Source organism: Actinia tenebrosa, unplaced genomic scaffold (assembly GCF_029948245.1).
Source record: "Actinia tenebrosa isolate PJP-AT-01 unplaced genomic scaffold, QUT_ActTen_1.0 PGA_scaffold0__85_contigs__length_37466705, whole genome shotgun sequence".
NCBI lineage: Eukaryota > Metazoa > Cnidaria > Anthozoa > Actiniaria > Actiniidae > Actinia > Actinia tenebrosa.
Genome location: NW_028292569.1, coordinates 4,760,354 through 4,786,056, shown reverse-complemented (window position 1 = coordinate 4,786,056; position 25,703 = coordinate 4,760,354). Strand labels below are relative to the sequence as shown.

Genomic DNA, 25,703 nt, shown 5'->3' with positions numbered 1-25,703 from the left:
GTATTGCCTAAGCAGGTTGGTGGGCTGAAAGCAGAGCGCACCTTTCATCGGGTTACCTTTACCCCCAGCACCGCAAGGCCAGGAGAAACGCTGTATGTGGGTGTGCCCCGTCTAACAGACAACTTGGTGTTGGTTCCTGGGACTTTGGCCTTGAGGTTCGATCTAGCGGTACAACCAAGTACTGCGGACAAGCGCTATGCCGTCAATAACGCAGGTAGGAACTTGGTTTCCAAGATGCGCGTAAAGTTCGCAGGGGAATCCTTGTTGGATTTGAATAGGTACGACTTGTATGCCACGTACAAAGATTTGTGGTTGACGGCGTTCGACCGTGCACAGAAAGTAGAGCAGGGAATTGGAAGCGTTATCCTTCGTAAGCTTCGCAGCGACACCAACCCGGCGCCTACGGACTCCAGCGGAGCAACCGCAGTAGTAGACGCGACGAGGGTAAAGACCACCTATGGTAGCAAGTACGTTATCCCTTTGGACTTTGAGGTGATTACGAATCATGGTGCGTATTATCCCAGACAGCTAAGTGAGTTACAGTTTGAAGTAACCTTGGCGGACACCACGAACGTCATAGGAGGAATGGACACCGCAATTAGCGGGGCTGTCGATCCTTATTCCATCAAGAACTTAGAGCTGCAGTACGAAACCGTGTACAGCGAAGATTTGGCTCGTAATGCGGGTATGGAGTACAGCTCTGGCAAGGCATTCCTTTACGACCACGTAGTGATGTATAAGACATTTAGCTTCTTGGATAAGACGGATGAGGTTATTAACCAAAGTATTAATATCCCCCGAAGAAGTCTCACGGGGTTAATGTTGGTGTTTGCTAAGCCCTACGAGGCCGGCAAGCGCAACTCCGAAGGCCTTTCACAACCCCAACATTACCAACGTTGGCGTGAATATCAACGGGGTTCCAAACAAGGTGTACTCGCAGGGAATAAAGCCTGCAGACGTCTACAGGGAGGCAATGCGTAAGTTTGGCGACCAAATTAGCCCCGAGGAATTCTTTAAGGATAAGTATGCGTTGTGGATTGATATGCGCACAACGAACGATGAAGACCTACATGGCCAGGGTTTACGGTTGGTAAATACCCAGGATGGTATTACTTTGGAGATCAAGCGCACAAAGAACTCCTCCGCGGGCGACAGCGACAAGATAAACTGCTACGTCTTCGTCGTGTCTGACGCGCAGCTGAGCGTTGAAATGAACCAACTAAAGAGCGTTGCATATTGAAAAAGTTAAAATATTTCTCAAATATACAATGCTTCGCGTATTCGAAAACAACAACACCCAACTGCAATGCATAGTGCAAGGCGACAAACCATACTTCAAAGCGAAAGAAGTGGCGTCTGCGTTGGGTTATGAGCGCCCGAAAGACGCAATTAGAACACACGTATCCGCGAAATACCAGAAGAGGTTGGACGAGATAAAGGGGGCTGCAAATCGCCGCCCCCCTGCTAACGCACAGCCACATTCCATATTCATCTCCGAACCTGGGCTTGTATGAACTGATATTTAGTTCCAAGTTACCCAAAGCTGTGGAGTTTCGTGATTGGGTCTTCGAAGAAGTCCTGCCGGCGTTGCGTAAGGAGGGTCGATATGCAGTAGAAAGGCGCTTCGATGGTCCAAATAAGTTGGTATTCAAGATCGAAAATGAATTCGACCTGCATAAGAAAGTAGTGGATTATATCCGTAAGTTTTACCCCTATATGCTCGTGACCCCTGGTCTGGGCGAATTGCAGGATTCAGATGGTAAACGCATAAAGTGTTGGCAGAAAGGATATCAGCGCGGGCAACCCGACATAATGATCCTGAATGCACACGTACGTTACCGTGGATTCTGCATCGAGCTGAAGACCCCAAAAAGCAACGGGGTACTATCTGAGGATCAACGCCGTCTCTTACAGAGGTACGAAGAAAACGGTCATAAGGTACTAGTCAGCAGCGACTACGATGTCATCTGCAGAGAGAGAACGGAGTACGCAGCGCAACTGCGAATTCCCTGTCGGTGGTGTTGCAAGGTCTTTAAGACCCGTGAGACTTTGGCAACGCATTTAAAGATATTCCATAGGTATAATGGATCACAACAAGTTCGCCGAGTTGAAGTTCATCCAGACACACTGGAAGGACTTAGAAATAGGTGAAATCTACGAGGTGAAGAATTACGTAGCCTTTGAAGACGTCAACCGCCTACGCCTGATCTTAAAGAGTAAAAGACGGACGTACAGCCTTTGGGCTCCCGATAGGGTACGATATGCTATCGAAGGCCAGGACGTTACCCACGTTATGAGTCACGGTAAGGAGGGCGGTAAGTGGGTGTTCGACGTAGTTAAATATGAACCGGAAAGTCCGTTACATTCGTAAGGACCTCTGGTTCGGAAGCCTCGGGGCACTCATGTCCTTCTAGGTATACCTCGCCACAGTCTGGGCAGGTGTGCCTTTTTTTACGCGGTAGGGGTTTGGGGGGCGTGATGCAATCTGCTGGTGGTTCGCTCGTAATACAGTCCATATATGGAAAGGGTGATTAGAATGCCTCCTAGGAACGCTGCTGCGTAGGCCAACATATACCTAAGAAGTGATTCTAAAAGGGTGGGTGTATGTTAAGTATTAGGTTAGTCCTTTGTTAAGTTTACCCGGGACTGGTATTGAAATACGCTAGTGTATGTTAAGTATTAGGTTAGTTCTTTGTTAAGTCTTCCGGGGAGTATTCAAAAAAAGGGACCCAGGAGGTTAACTACGAGGTTAGTTCTTTGTTAAGCCTCCTGGGGATCCATCTTCAAATATCCTAGCATACGTTAACACCTAGGTTAAGTATTTGTTAAGACAATTGAAGACATGTTCTTCTTCTCTTACGCAACCACAAACATTGCATTCTTGCCTCCAATATTCCCTATTAGTCCAAGGAACTCCTTCAGCACGTTCAAAGTAAGGGAAGGTACGTATTAACATCTTACGGTAATCTATTCGATTCCTTAAGTATTCTTCTTTGTGTGGACAACGACTCATCAGATCCGCACATTGGTAACAATCCACACTTTCTAAGTCATATTCCCTGGAAAGGAAATCGTAAATTCCTTTGTGCATCTTCTTGTGTGTTTGTAAGCGTTGGCGGCTACTAAGTACTTTATTACAGAAGCCACACCGTCTGTCCTCATTACAAACTCCTCTCTTTAAATGTTCCTGCATCCCCAGGGGGAATTCTTTATTACAGCCCTTACAAAGAGTGCAGATACGCTTGTTTCTATGTTGCTGCATCTTTTGAACTGTACTGAATTCCCTACCACAATCCCCACAAGATTTACTCAACGTCTTTGTGCAAACCTTATTGTTAACGTGGTATTGTAACCTTTGTTTGGTGCTGAACACCTTCTTACACAACGAGCAGTCCATATATACTAACAATATCTTATCCTCAGTTTAACGTACAATTACTTAACCTAGATGTTAACATACACCACAGTATTTTAACGTTAGTCTCTGATGAGGCTTAACAAAGAACTAACCTATTGCTTAACGTACACTTCCCCTTTTAAGATTGGTCTCTGTTGGGACTTAACAAAGAACTAACCTAATACTTAACACACACCACAGTATTTTAGTATCAGTCCTTGATGAGACTTAACAAAGAACTAACCTAATACTTAACACGCACCAGCACATCTTATCTTCAGACCTCTGATGGACTTAACAAACGACTAACCTAATACTTAAGATTCTTTCCCGGGCAGACGTAACAAAGAACCAACCCAGGCGTTTCTTGGGATTCCCTCCAGGCCCTTAACCTGGGCGTTAACGTCACCCTTAAGAATTCTTCCCGCCTTACGGAGGATATCGCATGAAGTCTTTGACTGACTCTTTAGCCCACGTTGCCATTGTTACCAACGCACCAAACCTCTCTGCACGCTTCAGACCACATATCTCATCGTACAACTCCTGCACGTGCGCCTTTAGCTGGTCTATCTCCTCCCTTTGCCTTTCTATGGTATCTTTCTTATCCTTTGCGTCGGCGATAATCTTCCCTACAGCTTCCACGGGGTCCATCTATATATACATGAACCCGAATCACATACCTTGCAATGCTCTTATAGTAGGTCCCACAGGCTGTGGAAAGACACAATTCATCGTGGAGCAACTATTAGGACCCTTTAGGTGTCGTTTCGACTACATAGTGCTGCTATGCCCGACTTATGTGAACAACCGCACCTGGGCAGGCATAGGAATGAAAGACGACGACTTCTTCGTAGACATCTTAGACCCCAACGAATTATCCAGCCACTTGGTATTCTGGCACCGGCAATTCCCTAAAGACGCACAAACGCTCCTTATATTGGACGACATAGCCTGTGGAGATGACGTAAAAAGACGCACCTCTGAACTCGTTAAACTTGCTTTCAGCGGCAGACACGACAACATCAGCGTTTGGTTGCTCTCCCAGCAGCTCACCAGCGTCTCTAAACCATTCAGGGAAAACATAGGCGCCCTTGTAGTCTTCTACACGCCCAGCAAGTCTGACTTGGAAACCATCATAAGCGACTACGGCGGCGAGATATCCAAGGAACGCCTACATGAACACATGCGTTACTTAAAGACCAACCAACATTCTAAGATGATATTCACCTTAAGGTTTCCTTATGACGTTAATGTATATGGACATTGACCAACTCTTAGATGAAGTTCCCCCACAAGCAGACGAAAGCGTACTTAAGGAACGACTTAACGTCCTTGTGTCTTCTGGGCGGTGTAAGGAAATGATAGGTAAAGACTTCAACCACGAACAAGTCAACAAGTTGTCAGAAGAAGAAGTCAAGAAGTTCCACAAGAGGTACGAAGCTGCCTTGGCAAGTAAGACCACGGATGCCGTTGCAGACTCAGCCATTCGACTTGCCACTAAGTTGCTTGGACTTGCGTTGCCCATAGACGACGTGGAGCAACTACAGAAGGACATAAGTGAAGACTACGTCATATCCCAAGAACTTAAGATAACCTGCGGGTGGTTGTCTTTGAAGTGCGGTAAGTTAATGGCAGTCGCCTCTGCGGCACTTCACGTAGCTCAGCATGTCGACTTGAAGGAGGTACTCACATCATGGAAGGACTTCAAGAAAAACAGAGATATTGAGAAGGTCTTCCAGGCAGCACTTGCTGAGATACCCGACCAAGTCGTTGCCGATTTGTAAGTCGTTATCAAGTACTTACACAAGTCGTTGTCAAGTACTTACTTAAGTCATTGTAGGTACTTACTTAAGTCGTTATCAAGTACTTACTTAAGTCATCCTTAAGTCGTCGTCAAGTACTTACTCAAGTCACTATAGGTACTTACTTAAGTCATCCTCAAGTCGTCACCAAGTCATCCTTAAGTCGTCACCAAGTCATCCTTAAGTCGTCACCAAGTCATCCTTAAGTCGTCACCAAGTCATCCTTAAGTCGTCACCAAGTCATCCTTAAGTCGTCACCAAGTCCTCCTTAAGTCGTCACCAAGTCATCCTTAAGTCGTCACCAAGTCATCCTTAAGTCGTCACCAAGTCATCCTTAAGTCGTCACCAAGTCATCCTTAAGTCGTCACCAAGTCATCCTTAAGTCGTCACCAAGTCATCCTTAAGTCGTTGTCAAGTCATCCTTAAGTCGTCACCAAGTCATCCTTAAGTCGTTGTCAAGTCATTGTCAAGTCCTTCAAGTCCCTTAATATAATATGAGTGACGCCGAGGAACAACCACCCGTAGAAGAAACCAAGATTACCAAGCCCAAATCTGCCGGCAGAGTTGCCGCGGGAAAGAAGCTGGCTGAGATGAATAGGAAGAACAAAGCCAAGAAAGCCAAAAAAGTAGTAGAAGAGGACTCCTTTTGGAACCCCGGTTACGTCATTGGCGCCGTAGGAATCGTCCTAGCAGCCGGCAGTCTTTACTTACAATGGCGAACGACGAAAAAGGCAGAACAACGACAGCCCCCGGTATATCGTGCACCCGTGGAACCCGTCGTCCGAAGGAGCAACATCCCTGAGATGGAATAACCTTCTCCCTTTGTAATATAATGTCGACCGCGCTAATGAAAACTGTTGAAGAAGCAGTTATTATCACTTCCATCGTTGCGGGCATCGGTTGGGTGGGTAAGAAAGTACTCAAAGAAGACCTTACCGACGACCCAAGCAAGAGCTTCTCTAATTTCGCTAAGATGACCGCCGTCGTTGGCGGAGCTATCATGGCAAAAGACTACCTACAAAAAGAAAAGTACCTGCCTAACATATAATGGTTAGCTTAGTCGCAGGTGGAGTTATTGCAGCTTTAGCATTTACAGGGGCTAATTATGGTGGTAGATATCTGGATAAATTAGTCGGCGGCGACAAGAACGCAGAATCTAACGCCGAAAGGAAAAGACACGACTTAGCGCTGGAGAAATATCAGCGAGACGTGGCAGCTTGGAATGAAAAAAGACAAGCTTACAGGGATTGGTTGGATAAGAACTACCAAGACAAGATGCAGGCGGATAAGAACTTCGAAAACACAGACTACGCCTTTAAGCTCTATGCGCAGGCGCACCCCGACTTTAGGTTAAGAAAGCCTCAGTTCAAGAATTACTACCAGCCTTCTAAGAAACAAAAAGATAGCGAATTGGTCTTCGTAGGAGTCGCAGGGCTGGCGGGAGGCGTGGCTTTGGCGTATTTAGTCTAAGCTTGGCGCCTAGAATATAATGATCGTCTTTTTGGAAAGCGATAAAAATAACTTTACCACTTATTTGAATCCCCCCATTAAAGCCCATAAGGTTAGGCTGGTTAGTTGCTCTTTGTACAATTCTTGGTATAATTTAGTCAATGGTATGGTCACCGTGCATAAGGGATCTAACAATTATCAAAGCGTAATGCTACCCGATGGACATTACACGCCAATCACCCTTGCTAAGGAGCTCGCCAAGCGCGGTTATACTCTCACCACAGGGCTGCCGCACGAAATGACCTTCAAACATAATCTTCCTAACAATTTCTCGGTAACCCTAGGAAAAGCTGATGCATTAGGATCTTTACTAGGTGTCTCAGGCAAGGAAATTACCAACACAGCCATACCTGTGAAATGGAAAGTCGCATCCTCTTACGAAGTCTATTGCGATTTAGTCAATAGTTACAGCAATGGGGAAAAGTCTTCTCTTATGTCCAAGTTTCTGCCCAAAGGTAATCCATTTGACCCAGTAGAATACACTCCCATTTCTTTAAGCTATGAATTGTCTAATTTGGTAGAAAGCATAAACATCACCATTAAGGTGGACGGAAAGACGGTGGATTTTAACGGACGCAAGATCAATCTTGTCCTATCCTTCGCTTGAATCAAGCGAAGCGCGATTCTATTCATATAATGGGCCGCGTAGAGGACAAACTCAAAAGGACTTACTATGGACCTGAGGGCTATTGGCGAGGAGCGTCAGCTATCAAGAAACTCGCGACCGCGGCCAGGGTATCAGATGAAACGGCTAAGAACTGGCTAAGAAAACAAACCCTCTGGCAGGTTTATCTTCCCGTGCCTAAGTACATTCCCAGGCCCAGCTTTACCGTAAATACCCCTAATGAAGTTCATCAGGCAGATTTGCTTTTCTTACCGCACGATAAGGTGAGAAGAAAGACCTATAGATACGCTTTGACCGTAGTCGATATCGCAAGCAGATACAAAGACGCCGAACCCATAACCAGCAAGGATTCTGGGGAAGTCGCAGAAGCCCTAGGTAGGATTTATAAGCGCGTCTTGAAATGGCCCAAGCTGCTGCAAGTGGATGCGGGGACGGAGTTCATGGGCGTGGTTACCAAGACCCTGAAAGACCACAGCACCAAGATTAGGAGAGCCGAAGCAGAGTACCACAGGGGTCAGAGCATTGTCGAAAGATTTAATAAGACCTTGGCCGAGCGTCTCTTTGGATACCAGTATTGGAAAGAGCTGGAAGATCCCTCCAAACGCAACAGGGAATGGACTCAGAGGCTCCCCCAGGTCGTCGCGGCTTTGAACAACGAGGCGGCCAGGGCTACGGGAATGAAACCCAAGGATGCCATAAAAAAGAAACACGTGGAGCACAAGTCCTACGTCAGAAGTTCGAGGGCGGTCGGACTGAAGGAAAAAAAGCTACCCCGCGACATAGTGGTCAGATACCTCTATCAGCCGGGGGAACTCGAAGGCGGCAGTAAGAGAGCCACGGATCCTAACTGGTCCCTGGAAACGTATGAGATTTCGAAGTCCGTCACCACGGAAGGGCAGCCCGTGTTGTATTACCTAAATGGCCCAAGGCGCGGATTCGTCATGGAAGAGCTGCTCATAGTCCCCAAAGACTCAGAGTAGCGCAGCACCACGCGCCCGATTACATTCCAGGCAGGTCAACCTAACGTTGCCCCTACAATGGCCACGCTTGTTGTTAATACGATCTACAGAGAACTGCTGATCGTCGTCCGGGTCAAACCTCCACAACAAAGGTATGTTACACTTAGCACACCTTGCACCTTTCTTGTAGACGTCGTCCACACACAGGTCGAACGTCATATTTTTTTCTCTGTCGAGTCGCTTGTAACGGAGAAGCTTCTTAGCAACGTTCTCCTTAGCTACTTCTTCTGGGGTGTGGTCGTAACGTAACTGCGGACCCCAACTTCTCTTCAACTGCTTGGCATACTCCACGCGACTCACTGCGGTGTATATCAAATTACTCCAACACAGCCGCTGGTCTATGACCCATAAGGTTTCCTTTATGGTGAGTCCCTGCGCGCTATGGACCGTCATACAATAACCCAACCGCCAATCGGGGTGGGACGTTATTTTTTCCACCTTTCCCATGGGCACCCAGGCTTTGTCGTGGGTTACTGCGTTCCGTAGTTGAATGTCAGTACCAGGTACCCAGACGTCCCTCTTTTGCATGCGAGTGTCGTGGGGCTTGTAAGAAACGGGCACCAAGTGATTAGGAAAGCGTTCTCTGTGTACCTGCAACAAATCCTTCTGTATTCGGGACTGTGCGGCACGTTTACTGCTCAACACCAAATCTTTAGGATGCCATGCGAGTAGGAATTCTTCATACTTCTTCGCCCGCACACGCTTACGTAACGTCTTACATTGGTCGGCGTCGCTAAGGCCCCGTAATTCTGCTTTTAGCTTACGTATTTGATCCTTACTACGGTAATCCGTGTTGATTTCTTCCACGTGGTCTACTATTTCTTTCAGCCATTCATGGGGCATTTCTCCAGCTATTGGAGGTGGTTGGCAGGGATCACCGGCGAATATTACCTGACACTTCCCCCTTAGGAACTCTACGAACTCCTTGAGTATCTCTAAGGGCACGGTACAGATTTCGTCCCAAAGTATCACCGACGGTATGTCGTGAATGGCTTCAGGCACCCACTTCTGTCCATTCCAACGGAAGAAGCTGTGATAAGTTTGTGCGTAGTAACCCTGGCTGCATAGTTCCCTTTCCAGGCGATGTGTCGGCGTTAACACCTTTATCTTGGGAAACAACTGCAAAACCCTGGTAGTCTTACCACTACCTCCCGTACCATGTAGGTAAGAAAAGCGCTTGTAAGAAATGGGGTCAACAGCGGAAGGCAGCATTTCCTTAGTAGGTGTTACTGCACCCTTCGTGTGTCCACCGTGGTATTCTACGCGACCTCTCCACGCCTTGATCTCTTCATCTTTCACACGCCACTGACCACTCTCCGCTAACTCGTCTTCAGTGTAGAACTCCTTCATCTTTTCTAACACTTCCGGCTTCACGTACAAGGAATCCGTGGCTACACGTGGTATGTCCTCTTTGTCGAACCTTAGCAACATCGCAAGGAGGTTAATGTGTGCATATGCCAACATACTGGCACGCAAATGGTAATATTGCGGCCTGTAGTCTTGATAATAACACAAAGCATTCCATTTGTATGCCTTTTTCTCGGCTTCTACGAAGTGTTCCCACTTCTCCACAGACACCATGGTTCCATCTTCGTGCGCACGTTTGACTAAGAAGCTTAGTTCGCCGTCATCCGTTATCAAACGACGCTGCATGTGTTTCTCTCCCTCCTTAGCCCCTTGTGTGAACTTTCCTATGACCACACGTGCGGTAGGGTTGTGCTCCGGTAACCATTGTGTGAAGGCGCTGTGGCAGAGTATGGCTTCGTGGGCTGTGTACGTCATAAGTCCATTCTCTTCGAAGAACTTTAACAGCGGCACCGGCATCCATTCCTTCTCCTGTAAATGCTTACCGTACCACGCGTAGATTATGGGATGTAAGCCCTCTGCTAACTCCCATGAGGTCAACCTTACGAACCCCGTAGCAGGAGCGTCGTAGCTGCCGTCTAAAGACACACGAAAGAACTGTGAGTCTGGATGTCCATACCGGTCATAATACTCCTTACAATTCCCCAATCCTTTGAAACTCGCAGGGTAACAATGTTTCATGTCTAAGGAGACGTATTCGCCTTCGTCGTACTCCATGTTCCAAAGACCTCCGTGACCATGTTCTACACAGGCTTTGGATATGTCAGCGAATTCCTTAGGCGTGGGCTTCCACCCATTCCTCTTCTTTGCTGCTAAGAAATCCAAACTACGACTACTAAGAACTTCGTCTGAGAAGTCTTCTCCTAGAGTTTCACAAGCATCTTGAATGCATCGTTGTTCGACTTCATGGCGGTAAAGAGTACCATCCTGTGTCATAAACTGACTCCCTTCCGCGTCCATCAACCAAACAGAGCTTTCTTTGACCAATTCTACCAACGGCGAAGTCTTGTAGACCTTGATTTCCTTCTTCCTGGGGAATCTAAGTTCTCTCCAAGCATGTCCGTTGTGTTGGTAAATAATTATGGGAGCACCCCTACCTCCGTATTTGTGCGTACCTGGGTAAATGAACCCGCCAGTAATGTCTTTCACGTGTATGCGACGTTCTAAGGCGGTCTCCAACTTCTTAATGTTGTCTATGGTGGCTCCGGCTTTGTGTGTGTCCTTTTCCCATTTCCTTATGGCTTCTCTTCTCTTTAAAGTTAACTTACCACCCCGCGTGGAATCCTCAAAGAACTCCCTTACTAACTTCGCAACGCAGTTACCTGGATGTCGCATTGGTTTGAGTTTCTTGACATCTGGCTTCTTAATCTCATAGGCACCGTAGATAACTACAGTAACTGGGTAAGCAACTTCGTAGAACATCATGTCGATACCTACGAGTGCCCCCGGTCGCGTACTTTCACTTAAGACAAACAAGGATTGTTTACCAAACGCCCTAATGGGATTACGGCCCTTTTCAATTATCCATTCGCCATCTAAGTACTTTATGAAAGTCAGCTCCAAACGGTAGTTACCTTCAGGCATCAATTCAATAATCCTCTCTGCTCTTTCTTCGTTCATCGTTTCATCTGTATCTCCCTCCATAAAAGTTGTGAAGGCGAAGTCGGCGTCTAAGCGGTCCAATACCTTAGTTCTCAGCTTACGAACAGTCTTGTTACGTATGCTCTTGATTGCATCCATCTATATGTAAGGAATATCTTAACCTTCATTTACCATACCCGGCATAGCAGCAGTAAGGGACCATTTGCAATGCCACCCGGCCGCGCCAGACCCCCTGTAGGGCCCCGTCACTGCGGGTTATTCCCGGGCCTCATTTAGGTGTATGCCGGCGCGTCGCGCGCCCCCCTTACTGCTGCTAGCGCCTTAATATGCAGCCCGTAAAGTCCTCCACTGGTCATGATTGTGGAGAGCATTGAGACCATGTAAAAATGCGCTATATAAGAACCCCGTTATTATTATTATTATTATTATTATTATTATTATCTGTTTCCTCCGGCTAGGGTTACTTTGGATTGGCAAGAATTTAACATTAGGGTAACATTTTAATCTAAATTGGGCTTCCTCTGGTGTGACCAGTAGTGACTAGTATAGGAGGCCTAGATCCTAATACACAGGAAGCCCAGTTTTCACATACCTGCCAGAAACAGATGGCAGAGTCTCCATAGCTGTAGGAGGCAAGGACCTTATCGTCAGGGGAGAAAGATAGAGCTATTACTGGAGACTTGTGGGCATTAACCATCTGAAATAAAGAAATAAAACTGTGAATGAAGGAAGTAAGCAAGCAAGCAAGCAAGGCAGGAAGCAAGCAAGCAAGGAAGGAAAGGAGGAGGAAGAAGAAGAAGAAGAAGAAGAAAGATCAATAGAGTACTGCCACCATGCGATGAAAGTGACACTGAAATATCTCTTACAGCTGTACCTGGCATCTTGAAGAACGAAGGTCATACAGGGCAATCTGTCCAGTCTTTGCACCAACAGCTAAGCGACGTGACTGATGTGAATAGCTCACCATATTGAACCTGTCAACAAATTGGTCATCAACATTTTACTTTTCATAAACCTGTTAAGGTGCACTACATAACAATTTGCGTATTATTTTTTTTAAAAAAGGACCACCTTTGAAACACGTTACCTGCAAAGCCCTGGGAATAGCTCAGTCAGTCCTCTTTCTTTAATACTTTTTTGGTCCAAACAATATGCGACAACATCTACAACCTGTTTGTGGGGGTGGAGATATGTTGGAGTCAAAAGACAATCACACACACACATATGGATGGACAAACCGTGGACAGAAGTAGGGGCAAAAATGGCAGGATGGATGAACACACAGACAAACTAACAGACTAGGATAGACATAGGATAGAAAGACAGACGAACGAGGACAGACATACGTACAACAAATGGACAGAAAGACAGACGACTGGGCAAAATAAAACAGAAGGATGAATGAGGACAGAAATACGACAATAGGACAGAGGATTGCACAAACTGCAGTGACAGATGCACGAATGGACGGAGGACAGACGGACATACGAAAGACAGACATACAACAGACGGACATACAACAGACGGACATACCACAGACAGACATAGACTTACGACAGACGGACATACGACAGACGGACATACGACAGACAGACATAGACATACGACAGACGGACATACGACAGACAGACAGACATACGACAGACGGACATACGACAGACGGACATACGACAGACGGACATCCGACAGACAGAACTACGACAGACAGACATACGACAGACGGACATACGACAGACGGACACAACAGACGGACACAACAGACGGACACAACAGACGGACACAACAGACGGACATATGATAAAGGATTGCACAAACAGACAGAAAAATGGATGGACGAGGACAGACATATGACTATACGACAAACAGACAGACGGACAGACAATTTTACAAATAGACAGACATAAGGACGAAAAGAAGGAAGATTATCAAGTAGAGGAATGGACAGACAGACAGACAGACAAACAGACAGATGGACAGACAGACAGATGGACAGACAGACAGATGGACAGACGGACAGACAGACAGCACACAGACAGACAGATAGCATACTCACATCTGTTAACAAGTCCACAACCTCCTGTTGTGTCTTCTCAATCATAAGGTCAATAATTCTCAGTATTTCACGTTTGGACCTGTTTAACACTGATGTCGTCTGGACTTCAGCATTCTGGGAGGGCTGGTGACGAACGTGGCTGTATACCGAAATGGCTGATGGGGAGGGTTGGTTGAATGACATCGAAGATAACGTAGAAACACTTCGAGCAACCTTGGTGGGTTTAAAAAAGACGTATTCCTTACTATCAATCACGTGACCTTTTTGACGCGTTCAAGGGTTTCCCAAAGATGTCTTTTTTTATAATAGAGCGTCTTCACTCGAGTTAGAAGGCAGCCATGTTGGTGTACCAAACATTAGAAACTTTCTGAACAGTATTTGCATAAAAATAGAATTTGATTCCCCGAGGATAGAAAATGTATTGTTTTGGTACACCAATATGGCCGCTGTGACATCACGTGAAAACGCTCTATAAAGGTTCTGCACTATTGCTTGCCGGCGCACATAATACGGCTTGGACTGCCGGTGGTTGGATGGCAGAACAATAAAATCCCTTTGCTCTTGGGAAATGAACTCCATTTTATGTAAAACGATCGTTTTGTTCCTGCCATCTAACATGGCTGCCATCACGTGATGGTGCAAAAATTCTATTGAGGAATTTCAATAAAAAATATAAACTCAGCACAAAAAAATTGACAAACCTCTTTAGCAATTGTAGCGATAAATACTGATGGTCTTGCCGTTGCTATTAGCGACAGCGCATGCCTAGCAGAGCGATGAGTGTCTGCAGCAGGGGACAGCGGTAATCCTTTCTTGAATGAGAGATCGCGGTACTTATCGTCAGCGGATAGCTCCAAGAGTGCAAGTAATACCGCTGACACATCCATATATGGTTCCCATATTGTGAATCCTCGACCAATCAGATCGATAGCTGCTCTTCTGACTGACGTGTGAGCGGTTTGTTTGGAGGAAGGAGTCTTGAGTAGAAGGTACATTAAAGCTTTACCCGTGTGTCGTACGGTGTTATAATCCATGATGGAGGCTTCAGCTGGAGGAAATGAAAACAAATCAGCAAGATTTTTCAAGTAAGATCAGCATTCTCTTCCTCATCATCATCAGCAACATCACCATTACCATCATCATCATCATCACCATTATCCACACCATCATCACAATTTATAATATGACCACCATCACCGGCAACGCCACCAGAGCAATAGACCCCTTACATTGAAATCAAGGCAGCTAATTTTAGAGGACAAACAGAAAAATTCAATCTCCTGAGAATTGGAAACCTATTGTCATGCCCTCCAAATTGAGCTACATTCTGACGTGCCGCAAGGTGTCTATAAAAAGAGCAACAAACAAAAACAACAAAAAAACAAGAAAAGAAAGAAAGAAGAAAGAAAGAAAAACTGTGACAGTAACCACCAAAGTTGCAGAAATACAAAGATGTCTGTATCGCTCCGTACTTTCGTTCCCTTTACGGGCCTTGGCTTTAGAATTCCCGCCATTTCGCTTCTCGTACACCTCCACTTCTCCTTGAAACTCTGCGCCAATCACACCCATCAAAACAATAGCTGTTGCCTGGCGACGGCGCATGTCATATTGAAGAAGCTTCTTGACGCTGGACAAGACAGTGCTGACATCATCACTTGGGAAAATCACCTCGTCTTCATAAGACTCCAGACGTTCTACTAATTAAATAATAAATTACTAATTAAAACAGTGTATGATTATGTAACAAAGCTTATTAATTATGATACGTTCTTACCTCCGGGACCAAAAAGCTGGGGGCTCATAGGTGCTGATAGATTAGGGTCTAATGTGGACTCAGATGCAGACCCTGCAACGCTTGGGTCTTCTAACTTTTTAGGTAGTTGTGGAGCCCAGGTCTCGACGACCTTTTTTCGACACTCGAAACCAATTCTCCGGAGCTCTGCAAGAAGAATGGCCTGAGCTGCTTCACGCACCTAGAATAGAAATACCATGAACTTAGTGACGTCATTTCCGGTAAGGCGAAATAAGATTTATATATTTGTAAATGCAGGAGCGTAGCAAGGTCTCGATTATGGAGGAAGCATTGTACCATTTTCCCGCCAAATCCACAGGAATCCCGCATGATAAATGTTGGTGCCAAAAGCAAATTTTTAGGGGGCACTAGGACTCCCCACGCTAGTGTATAAATGAGTGGGCAGTTTGAATATTTGACATTGGAAAATACGCGATTTTTAAAATTTATTTTACCTCCAAGCATCTGTCTTGCCATCGTCGCGCTAAGAGATGAAGTAATGGAGGCTTATACGAAGGTACTCTCAACAAATCCGCCAGCAAGCAACAATGTAAGGCAGCCAGCTGACTCCACCCAGCTTTAATATGCGCGCGATGATTCATTGCTAGTTGGACGTCAGAGTCTTTGGACGCGGATCTTGGGATTCCTTCATTATCGTCTTCATAGCTCGAAGAGGACATTGGGATATCACGGCTGGCGTTGGTCAGAAGGGCAAGGCGCTTCTCTGACGTAATAAAACTGACCTGTGAAAACAAGAAAAAATTTTCGTTGAATCTCTCTTGTTTTACTCTCTTAGCGCTTGGGATCCCTAAGTGGTAAAGGAGACAGGAAGGGTACAAACCACAGGTAACCCACCAAAAAGATGAGAACGAGAAGCCCTGCGCAGAGGGTTGGTTTGATCTGTTTTATAATCTATGGAAAACGCTATTCGATTCGTTGCGCATGCGCATTAAAAGCTAAATGATAAGTATGTAATATACCTGGTTCATGCTCATCAAGGTATTTGCTACCGACACGAGTCCCACAAGGTGTAGCGTCGTCAGAGCCGATGACAACTGCCAACGAGAATGCGAAAACTTGTCTTCGGAAACGTTCGACGACGTTCGGCGCTTACGAACAATTTCTTCGGCGAGTAGTCTCGGCATGGATTCGGAAATTTTCGGTTCTTCGTTCGATTCTTCACCATACCAGCCTGGGAACATTAGGGAAAGTCTTCCGCCCCGTGTCATGAGGCCAAACGAGATTGGCTTTGTCGGTCTCAGAAGTCCCAGGCGTTCCACGCATACTTCATCCATACTAGAGTCCAGTCCCCAAGAATGTAGAGCCGAGATCATGAGCTGTGCAACATCTAGTGTCTCATCAACTGGCTGCATGGAGAGATTTGTCTTTCGTTTGCTTTCACTTGGCTTTTCTACAAAATAAGACCCAGTATTGAATCACTCAAGCGTGCGATTCTTTCATATAAAACCACAGGGAGACCAAAAGCCAGAAATGACATGCGACTTTCGTCACGTGATTTGCGCCGGTTACATTAATGGACCTTGCATGTGACGTCAAAGCAGCTCAATTTGGAAAGCTTAATCTCCCGAGAATTGGAAACCTATTTTCAAGTCCTCCAAATTGGCTTGCATTCTGACGTGCTGCAAGGGGACTATAAGTCTCTCTACACTCTTGTTGTGTCATGTCTCAGCTCCCTATGGACGCTTAAAATTCACACACGAAACTCTATATGTTCTCCGTTATCTTTGTTTGTTTTGCCCTCTGGCAAGATGGCCGCCATAACGTCGAAAAGTCCATTCAGTACTGTGATCTATAGTTCAAACGATTATTACTTACTCGATAACAAGGAATTCTCCTCTTTCATCAGATGACAAATGAGCGCCTCTGTATCAAACAGCATCACGTGAATCTCTGCATCACTCACTGCAGCCTTGGTAGACAGCACCTTAAGCGGCACAAACCCCGTACCAACCACCGTATCCCCGTCCTGCGTCTTTAAAGTCGCTGAAGAACTAGATGATGAAATCCCTGCTTTGGTTTTAAGCTTCTTGACGGCAGCCGTCGCAGCCTGGGTCGGGAGATTTGAGGTGAGGTTGCTAAGTTTCTTACCTAGGGCTCCTCCTTTGGATTTGGACGGGACAGTGGTTGAGGAGACTGGGCTGTTTTCTTCGTCATCGCATGCGGAGAGGATGTCAAGAGCTACTTGACCATTAACGCGTCTATCGAGATGGCCTAAAAAAAATGGTATAAATGAATTCTTGTTTTTCTCTCTTCTCTTGAACCATGAATGCTGCGAGCCTACGAGGTGCCAAAAAAATGATGATGATGGCCATGATGTAATGATGGTGGTGGTGATTATATGATTTAACGGAGCCAAAACGCTTTATCCCAGCCTTGCGCGTCACTTTCTACACGAGCACAAAGCAAATCCCTGGAGCGAGCCTTAAACTCCTTACCAGTCTCCATCTGCCAGACGTATACCGAGCCATCCGAACATCCAACAACAAGAAAGTCATCCAAAGCCCGCCATTTGATAATCTCCACCGGAAACGTGTGTATCGAAGCGACCATGATAGACTTCCGCTCTCGTAGGTTGAGCAAAGCGACCGAGTGGTCAGCGGCTACTGTACAAATACAGTACTGCACGCGATTCTGTTTAAAAAAATTCAAAATGTTGAAATATGACGTCACGTCGTCTAGACAACCAAATAATGTATCCAGGTTTTTATTTTCTAGTTACGTGTGACGTCCACGTCTTTGTCATTTGAACCATTCAGTTTGTTTCCATGTGACGTCATCACCGCCATGTTGGTGTACGTTAATAAAAGATTTCTCGTTAGCTTCTCTTGTTATGTACACCAACATGGCCGCCAGGTCTTTGTCATTTGAACCATTCAGTTTGTTTCCATGTGACGTCATCACCGCCATGTTGGTGTACGTTAATAAAAGATTTCTCGTTAGCTTCTCTTGTTATGTACACCAACATGGCCGCCAGGTCTTTGTCATTTGAACCATTCAGTTATGACGTCATCACCGCCATGTTGGTGTACGTTAACAAAAGATTTCTCGTTATCTTCTCTTGTTATGTACACCAACATGGCCGCCAGGTCTTTGTCATTTGAACCATTCAGTTTTCCATGTGACGTCATCACCGCCATGTTGGTGTACGATAACAAAAGATTTCTCGTTAGCTTCCCTTGTTATGTACACCAACATGGCCGCCACGTCTTTGTCATTTGAACCATTCAGTTTTCCATGTGACGTCATCACCGCCATGTTGGTGTACGATAACAAAAGATTTCTCGTTAGCTTCTCTTGTTATGTACACCAACATGGCCGCCAGGTCTTTGTCATTTGAATCATTCAGTTATGACGTCATCACCGCCATGTTGGTGTACGTTAACAAAAGATTTCTCGTTAGCTTCTCTTGTTATGTAAACCAACATGGCCGCCATGTCTTTGTCATTTGAATCATTCAGTTTGTTTCCATGTGACGTCATCACCACCATGTTGGTGTACGTTAACAAAAGATTTCTCGTTAGCTTCTCTTGTTATGTACACTAACATGGCCGCCACTTCACTGAGACAAGTAATACTTACGCTACAATCCGGGGGGGTGCAGATTAATCGCAAGATCTCTCCTCCATGGGGACTAAATGTGCAAAGCAGATCGCCGCTGTAAATGTCCCACAGCTTGACCGAGAAGTCGACCCCCCCGGAAACAAGATAGTGTTTATCATAACGCTTGTCTTCATCTCGGGGGTACAGGAGACACGTGACCCGGCCACGATGACCCGTTAGTATACGATGTGATGGCCACACTGAAGAGAAAGAAGAAAGTAGCTTAATTAATGAATTAAAATATAACTAAATAAATAATGATGATGTTTGCTGGTGATTATGACCATGACAGTGATGGTCATGATGATGATAATAGTGATGATACAGTGATGATTGTGATAATGATGGTGGAGATAATGATGGTGATGATACATGATGATACATAATCATCATCATGATGATGATGGTAATGATGATGGTGATGATTATGATGGTAATGATGTGATGGTAATGATGATGATGATGATAGTGATAATGAAGGTGATGATGGTTATGCTGATTGTGATGTTGATGATGATGATACATAATGATGGTGATAATGATGGAGATAATGATGATGATGATGACTATTATAATGATACAAAATGATTATAGTGATGATGGTGATAATGATGATGAAGATGATATTGATGATGATGGTGGTGGTGATGATGATGATGTTGATGATGATGGTGATGATGGTGGTGATGGTGATGATGGTGATGATGTACGTCAATCACCTGGTGATTCTCTGTTTCTCTTGATCCTGAACAGCTGAGTGATAGCAGCCTTAGCAGCCGATATGATAACAATCGACCCGTCCTCACGTCCACATACAATACGTCCCTGTAAAGGTAGATACAGGCTGGTCGTGACAGGTATTCCGTTATCCTCACCGTTCTGCAACAAAAGAATAAATTACATCAAACGTAATAAACTAAGAAAACATCATCTGGAACAAAGTTCTACTCTCGATTCCTTGTTGGTTAGCTCAGCATTAAATTAAGTGATCTTAATCCCAAAAATGGTAATCCCTGATTTTGTTGTGCGTTAGAGTGGATGCCGGAATAGGAGAAGGGAGGAGGCGAAACCTTTGACTTTAGAGGAACCTCTATGACAAACCTTCTTTCTTCCTTCCTTCCCTCCCTCCCTCCTTCCTTCCTTCCCTCCCTCCTTCCTTCCTTCTTTCCTTCTTTCTTTCCTTCTTTGCTTCCTTCCTTCGTTCTTTGCTTCCTTCCTTCCTTCTTTGCTTGCTTGCTTACTTGCTTCCTTCTTTGCGTCCTTCCTTCCTTCCTTCCTCTTTCCTTTATTCCCTCCCTCCCTCCCTCCCTCCTTCCTTCCTTCCTCTTTTCCTCTCTTTCCTTTATTCCCTCCTTATTTATTCATTAATTTCTCTCTTTGCTGCTTTAAGATTTAGCTAAGAACTCATTGTTCAAGTATATTACCAGTGAGTCAATGAGTCCACAGGGTGTGCAGAACGTGTCCCAACAATCTTGTATACGGCATTCCAGTGTCGGTGGGGTACCTGTGGAAACAACAGAAATATTCAAAGCATTTCAAAATCTTGGTCTATCTAAAATCTAAAAACTTGGTTTCTTTTGTTGTTGTATCACCAACTGGGATATTTACAATAGAGTTAGTCTAAATTCTAAGTGAAAGCCCTAAGATAGAAATGAAGAACCTCAAAAAACCTCAGGACGTTGGTTATGTTTTTTGAAGTGGAATAGAAAGCATGTTCTTTAATATTTTTTCCCCGCAAAATTCGCTCAAGCCCCCCAAATGTAGTGGTAGTGCCTGTGGAACAAACCTCAAGGAAGAGCCTCTTAGAGTGATGGTTGTAAAATACAAGTTTAAGTAAGTTTGCAGATACAAGAGGTTACATTGTACATGACTACGTTTTTTATGTTTACCTGTAGTCTTTGCTTCTAAGTTTTTTGTTTTCAACATTTCACCATCAATTTTCCACACTGTGATGCTAAAATGGGAAAATACGAGTTTAGACAAAAGTAAAAGAAATTAAAGTACCTACATTATAACCAAGAGAATATGAAACAGTAATGATAAAAAGGTAAATTTTACACCGTGAAAAGATGAAAAAACTTACTGACGTTTCGGACGCTACTCCTTCGTCGTTTATCATGATTACTGTTTCATTAGAAACACCGACGCAGCTCACACTAGTTTTTAGCTAGTTATCTCTTCAAGAGAATATGAGCTAGTCCATTTCCTCTTGGTATAACCCGTCTTAAAATATTCTCAGTATTGATTCTACAAGGGGTAAGCTGAATGACCCTTGAATGACCCCAAAAAATTCCATAGCTTGAGTGCAGCTAAATCATGAAGTTACAAAGAATTTTCCATATCCCCTCGGCATCTCGCAGTTCAAGATGGCAACCTTATGAGTAAAAAGGTTTATTTTCACAGACTTCATGAAACCTTGGTTTTGCAGTGATGTCATTTCGACATCTTCAGATCAGCTGGATGACTGCGAGCAGTCCCTCCATTTCCCTTGGTCACTGTCTGTCTGGCTGTCCGTGTCAATTGGCCAAGGAAGATTGGTTACGAGTCAAAAGTCCCTGGGGGAGGGGGATGGGACTTTTGACTTGTATATGGATTCAGCTGTTACCTTCCATTAGAGTTTCCCTTCAGAACCAGTTTATAGAATGGTTCTCTTCTGCCGTACGAGAAGAACATGACACGGTCACTATTTTCTATGTTGGTCTGGTCTGGGTTTGATGGTTGGTAGATCTGGATCACTGTTGGGTTAACGAATGGGTTACCTGTGGTGTGAGCAAAGAAAGAGAACAGTTGTAAGTTGGTAGACAAAGATTATTGCTATGATGATTGGTGATGATGATGACGGTGGTAATGGTGATGGTGATGATTATGGTGATGATGATGATGGTGATGGAGATGATGGTAATGATGATGATGGTGATGATGATGGTGATGGTAACGATGATGGTGATGGAGATGATGGTAATGATGATGATGGTGATGATGATGATGATGGTGATGGAGATGATGGTAATGATGATGATGGTGATGATGATGGTGATGGAGATAATGGCGATGATGATTATGGTGATGATTATGGTGATGATGATGATGATGGTGGTGATGATGGTGATAGAGATAATGGTGATGATGTTGACGGTGATAATTATGGTGATGATGATGGTGGTGATGATGATGATAATGATGGTGATTATGATGAAAATGGTGATGGTGATGGTGCTAGTGATGATTTTGATGATGATACAGCATAATGATGATGATGTTGGTGGTGACAATGGTTGCGATGATGATGACAAATCATGATGCAGATGATGATACCTGGTTATAAGGAAATATGCCATATACTCAATAAACATATTCTAAATATAATAAACCCACCTGTACCTGTCTCCACAAGTCCAGGACAACAACTGATGACAAAAAATAGATATAGAGGATATTACATGGGCGTGCGGAGATATGAAATTTATCTTTGAGTTTTGAAAAGATCTCTCACAAGTGAGCGTAGCGAACGAGTGAGAGATTTTCAACACGAGAAGAAAAATTTCGTATCTCCAAGCGCCCATGTAATATTCTGTTTATGATATAATTATCAATGAAGTATGTTTTGGCTTTTTCAGGCAATTCTTTCTGTGTATTTTTGAATAGCCATCGCAATGGTGTTATCTTCACACGTGAAAATAACATGTTATTTTCACGTGTGAAGATATCAATTTTTCGAAATAGAGAAAAATAGATATTTCATTGGTAATTATATAATAAAAAGAATTATTAAAGAATTTATTTTAAAAATCACACAAAAAATAAATAAAAAAAAGAACTCACAGCAAAGGAAGCTTGTAAAGATAACTTGTACCATCTTTACACCAAACCATGACACAGTCAGCGGCAACAAAATCCCCACCCAGCCACTTTTTTCCTTGCGGACATGACACGGTGGTGAGAAACTTGAAGTCGCTGGCATCATAGAGCTGAATTAAAACAATTCATTAAAACTCTACTCAATTTAGAATAATTTATGAGGAATAAGAAGGGTCCTACTAAAGACCCATGGGGTAACCTTCTGTTAATCTTTAAAGAATAGAAACAAAGAACAAAAAGGGTCCTAGTATAGACATGTGAGGTACACCTGAATTGCAAAGGGAAGTTACTTTCAATCCAAGAACAAAGAGTAACAAGGGTCCTAGTAGAGGCCCTTGAGGCACACCTGACAGACTCATCAACCAATAAAAAAAGCAAGGGTCCTATTATAGACCTCTGAGGTACACCCAACTTTGATGTAAGTATTATTCAAAAAAATCCTTGAGGTACAACCGACTAAGAAGGCACTATTTATAAATAAATAAATAAAATAAATTAACTTTGTTTATAGAGGATAACACTTGACAGTAATTCAACTGATAAACTTGTGGTCCTCTGTTAACGTCTCTAGTTAATTAGGGACGGGACCACCATTAATGCAGATGTAATTACAAAGGCAGCACCTTCTCCTCAGTTATTTTAAGACACTGAGTGTTGGTCTGGCTGAGGCTTGAACAACGACCTCCCGCACAACAGACCGACGCTCTTACCAACTGAGCTAACCGGGTGGCGATTATCAAAGAGAAAGAAAAAAATAAGGGTCCTAATAATGACCCTTGGGGCAAACCTGAATTACAAGGCAGTACTAGTCAACAATGACAACAATGGTACTAGTACAGACCTGTGAGGTACACCCCTACTTACCAGCCAGTGGGTACAACACACCACCAGTATTGTCCTTTGTGTAAATGGATTGCAGCAGATCGTTGATGTTTTGAAATTTCCAACTTGCTTGAGTTCTTGTTCATATGCTGGTTCCGAGTACTATAAAATTGGGGGGAAATCAACCAACTTTATACAAAAGCTGCACACAACACAGCAAGCAAATTATTTTGCAGCTATTCATACCTTTGAATCGATAGTGCTCTTTAGTGTCCATATGGCCAGGAAACCAGACAAGGATACACCAACAACGACATCCTCTGTTGGAAGTAAATAGTATCAGATTATATCTAGGAATTTTGTCTGTAAATTATTTACAACTAAGCTTATAGAACCTGGTTTTTTAATGACTGTGAATAATCGACAGGCAGTCTTATAATTCATTTGGAAAGGGCAGTGACTTCTTTAATTTGCAAGGGTGGATCCAGGAGAGAGGGGTAATTGCTGGGGGGTCACTTTAGCCACCCTCGTTTTGCTTTGGAAAAAAAAGAAAAGAATAAAGGATAAGGTAAGGCCTAGAAAGATTCTATATGATGGCTTTCTGGTAACAGCCTTAACCTTAAAATCGTTCTGGAACTGACACTGTATTTATTTAATAATGCAAATTTCTTCTTAAAGATATTTTGCTAGCCTTTCACCTACTTATAGTATGAAAAATATGTGCAAATCTAAAATACCTTGACGTCTTGCTGGTCGCACCACACAGACAGCACTGATCCAATTGGAGTGTGAAGAAGAACGGAGTGTGTACAAAACCTGTGAAATGAAGAATAAATAGAAGTATAGAACTATCCTGAGCACTGAGTATTATTTCTTTCTTTACACGTTTATGAGAAGTTTGGGATTTCCACTAGGTTATAAAATAATAAAATCACTACACCATAGCTGAAAAGCATTCCTAGTAAAGAAGATGGAATAATAGTAAAAAAAATAGAAATTCATATTAATTAAAGAAAGAAATAATACTCAAGGGAATGACACATGGTCTGAAATGGGAAAACATTGCACCATAGCTGCAAAAGCATTCCTAGTAAAGAAAGAAATAATACTCAAGGGAATGATGATTGGTTTGGAGATTCTCTGAATATTAACTTACCTCTAGTGATACGGCATCCAAGACATAAATCTCAGGATAACTGCCATGGCACACTATTCTCCATTCTTTAGAATTACCAGACTGTACCTGGAAAGACTAGAAAACAAGATTTGATAAAAATATAAATTGAACCCTGAAACAACCTCTGAGCTAATCTAAGTCAGGGCATGGCTAACTCACAGATCAAACCCTGAAACAACCTCTGGGCTGATCATAGTCAGGGCATGGCTAACTCACAGATTGAACCCTGAAACAACCTCTGGGCTGATCTAAATCAGGGCATGGCTAAGTCAGGAGGAAGAGAATCAAGACAAAAGCACCACCCTTGATATCCTTTTTGTTATATAGAAATCCTTACATGAAGGCTGACATGAATTCCATTGATGATGTTCGTCTGGATGCAAAGACCATCATCTGTATCCCATAAGCACAGCTCACTGCAATATATCATGAAATTCGATTAATATTATCCCCCATGCAGGGGAATTGGAATTTCCAAGGAGGGGTAGAGCTAGGGATTGAGGAGGACGGAGAACAAAAGGTGTTAATTCCAGAAAATATCTATATCTCCATGAAGAATAGCTGAGTAACTTACCCATTTTCTGCAGCACTAACTATACTGGACTTGTTATCCCATCCATCACTCGCTCGAGCAAGAGCTGTGACCTTTGCTGAATGAGCAAAGATAAGATTCCTTGGAACAACCTTCATGAAAGACAACGAAAAATATAAATTCTTTCGTATGCTTTCACATTGATTTTCCGTGGTACTTTTGAGTCCACTAGCTATACGTTAAGGCCATGGGAGTCATAAAACGTTATCAAAACATCTTAGAAAATATCTGAACATATTTTAAGATCTATAAATCCAAAATAACTTTTTGATCAGAAGTCAGACGAAAATCTTACATTTATTTCTCCTTGATCGTTAAATCGCAGATCCCAGACCCCAAGTTGACCGTCAGTAGACCCTGTTATAATCGCCTTCTGGTCGTATGTGGTGGTTATGCGTGATATACAGTGAGTTGGAGGCGAAGATCCCCACAAAACAACAGGAACAACTGAAGAGGAAGACATCTTGAA

The 25,703-nt window shown here is 43.8% G+C and overlaps 1 protein-coding gene across 1 annotated transcript; it reads right to left on the bottom strand.

Annotated features, from left to right (window-relative positions):
- Positions 1-4,271: 4,271 nt before the first annotated feature.
- On the bottom strand, positions 4,272-25,697 carry LOC116303047 (WD repeat-containing protein 7). The gene is made up of 29 exons (XM_089026045.1): positions 25,530-25,697; positions 25,217-25,326; positions 24,980-25,058; positions 24,622-24,717; positions 24,203-24,281; positions 23,712-23,785; positions 23,508-23,627; positions 22,608-22,753; positions 22,161-22,192; positions 21,391-21,544; positions 20,675-20,739; positions 20,210-20,289; positions 19,505-19,664; positions 18,765-18,985; positions 17,621-17,816; positions 17,001-17,396; positions 16,145-16,575; positions 15,620-15,907; positions 15,147-15,345; positions 14,845-15,066; positions 14,074-14,420; positions 13,373-13,585; positions 12,407-12,489; positions 12,194-12,293; positions 11,912-12,016; positions 10,815-11,457; positions 8,465-10,295; positions 6,233-6,236; positions 4,272-4,568 (listed from the first exon to the last, which is right to left on the bottom strand). The coding sequence occupies exons 1-29, from the start codon at positions 25,695-25,697 to the stop codon at positions 4,272-4,274; spliced, it is 6,939 nt and encodes a 2,312-aa protein (XP_088882171.1).
- Between the last annotated feature and the right edge of the window lie 6 nt (positions 25,698-25,703).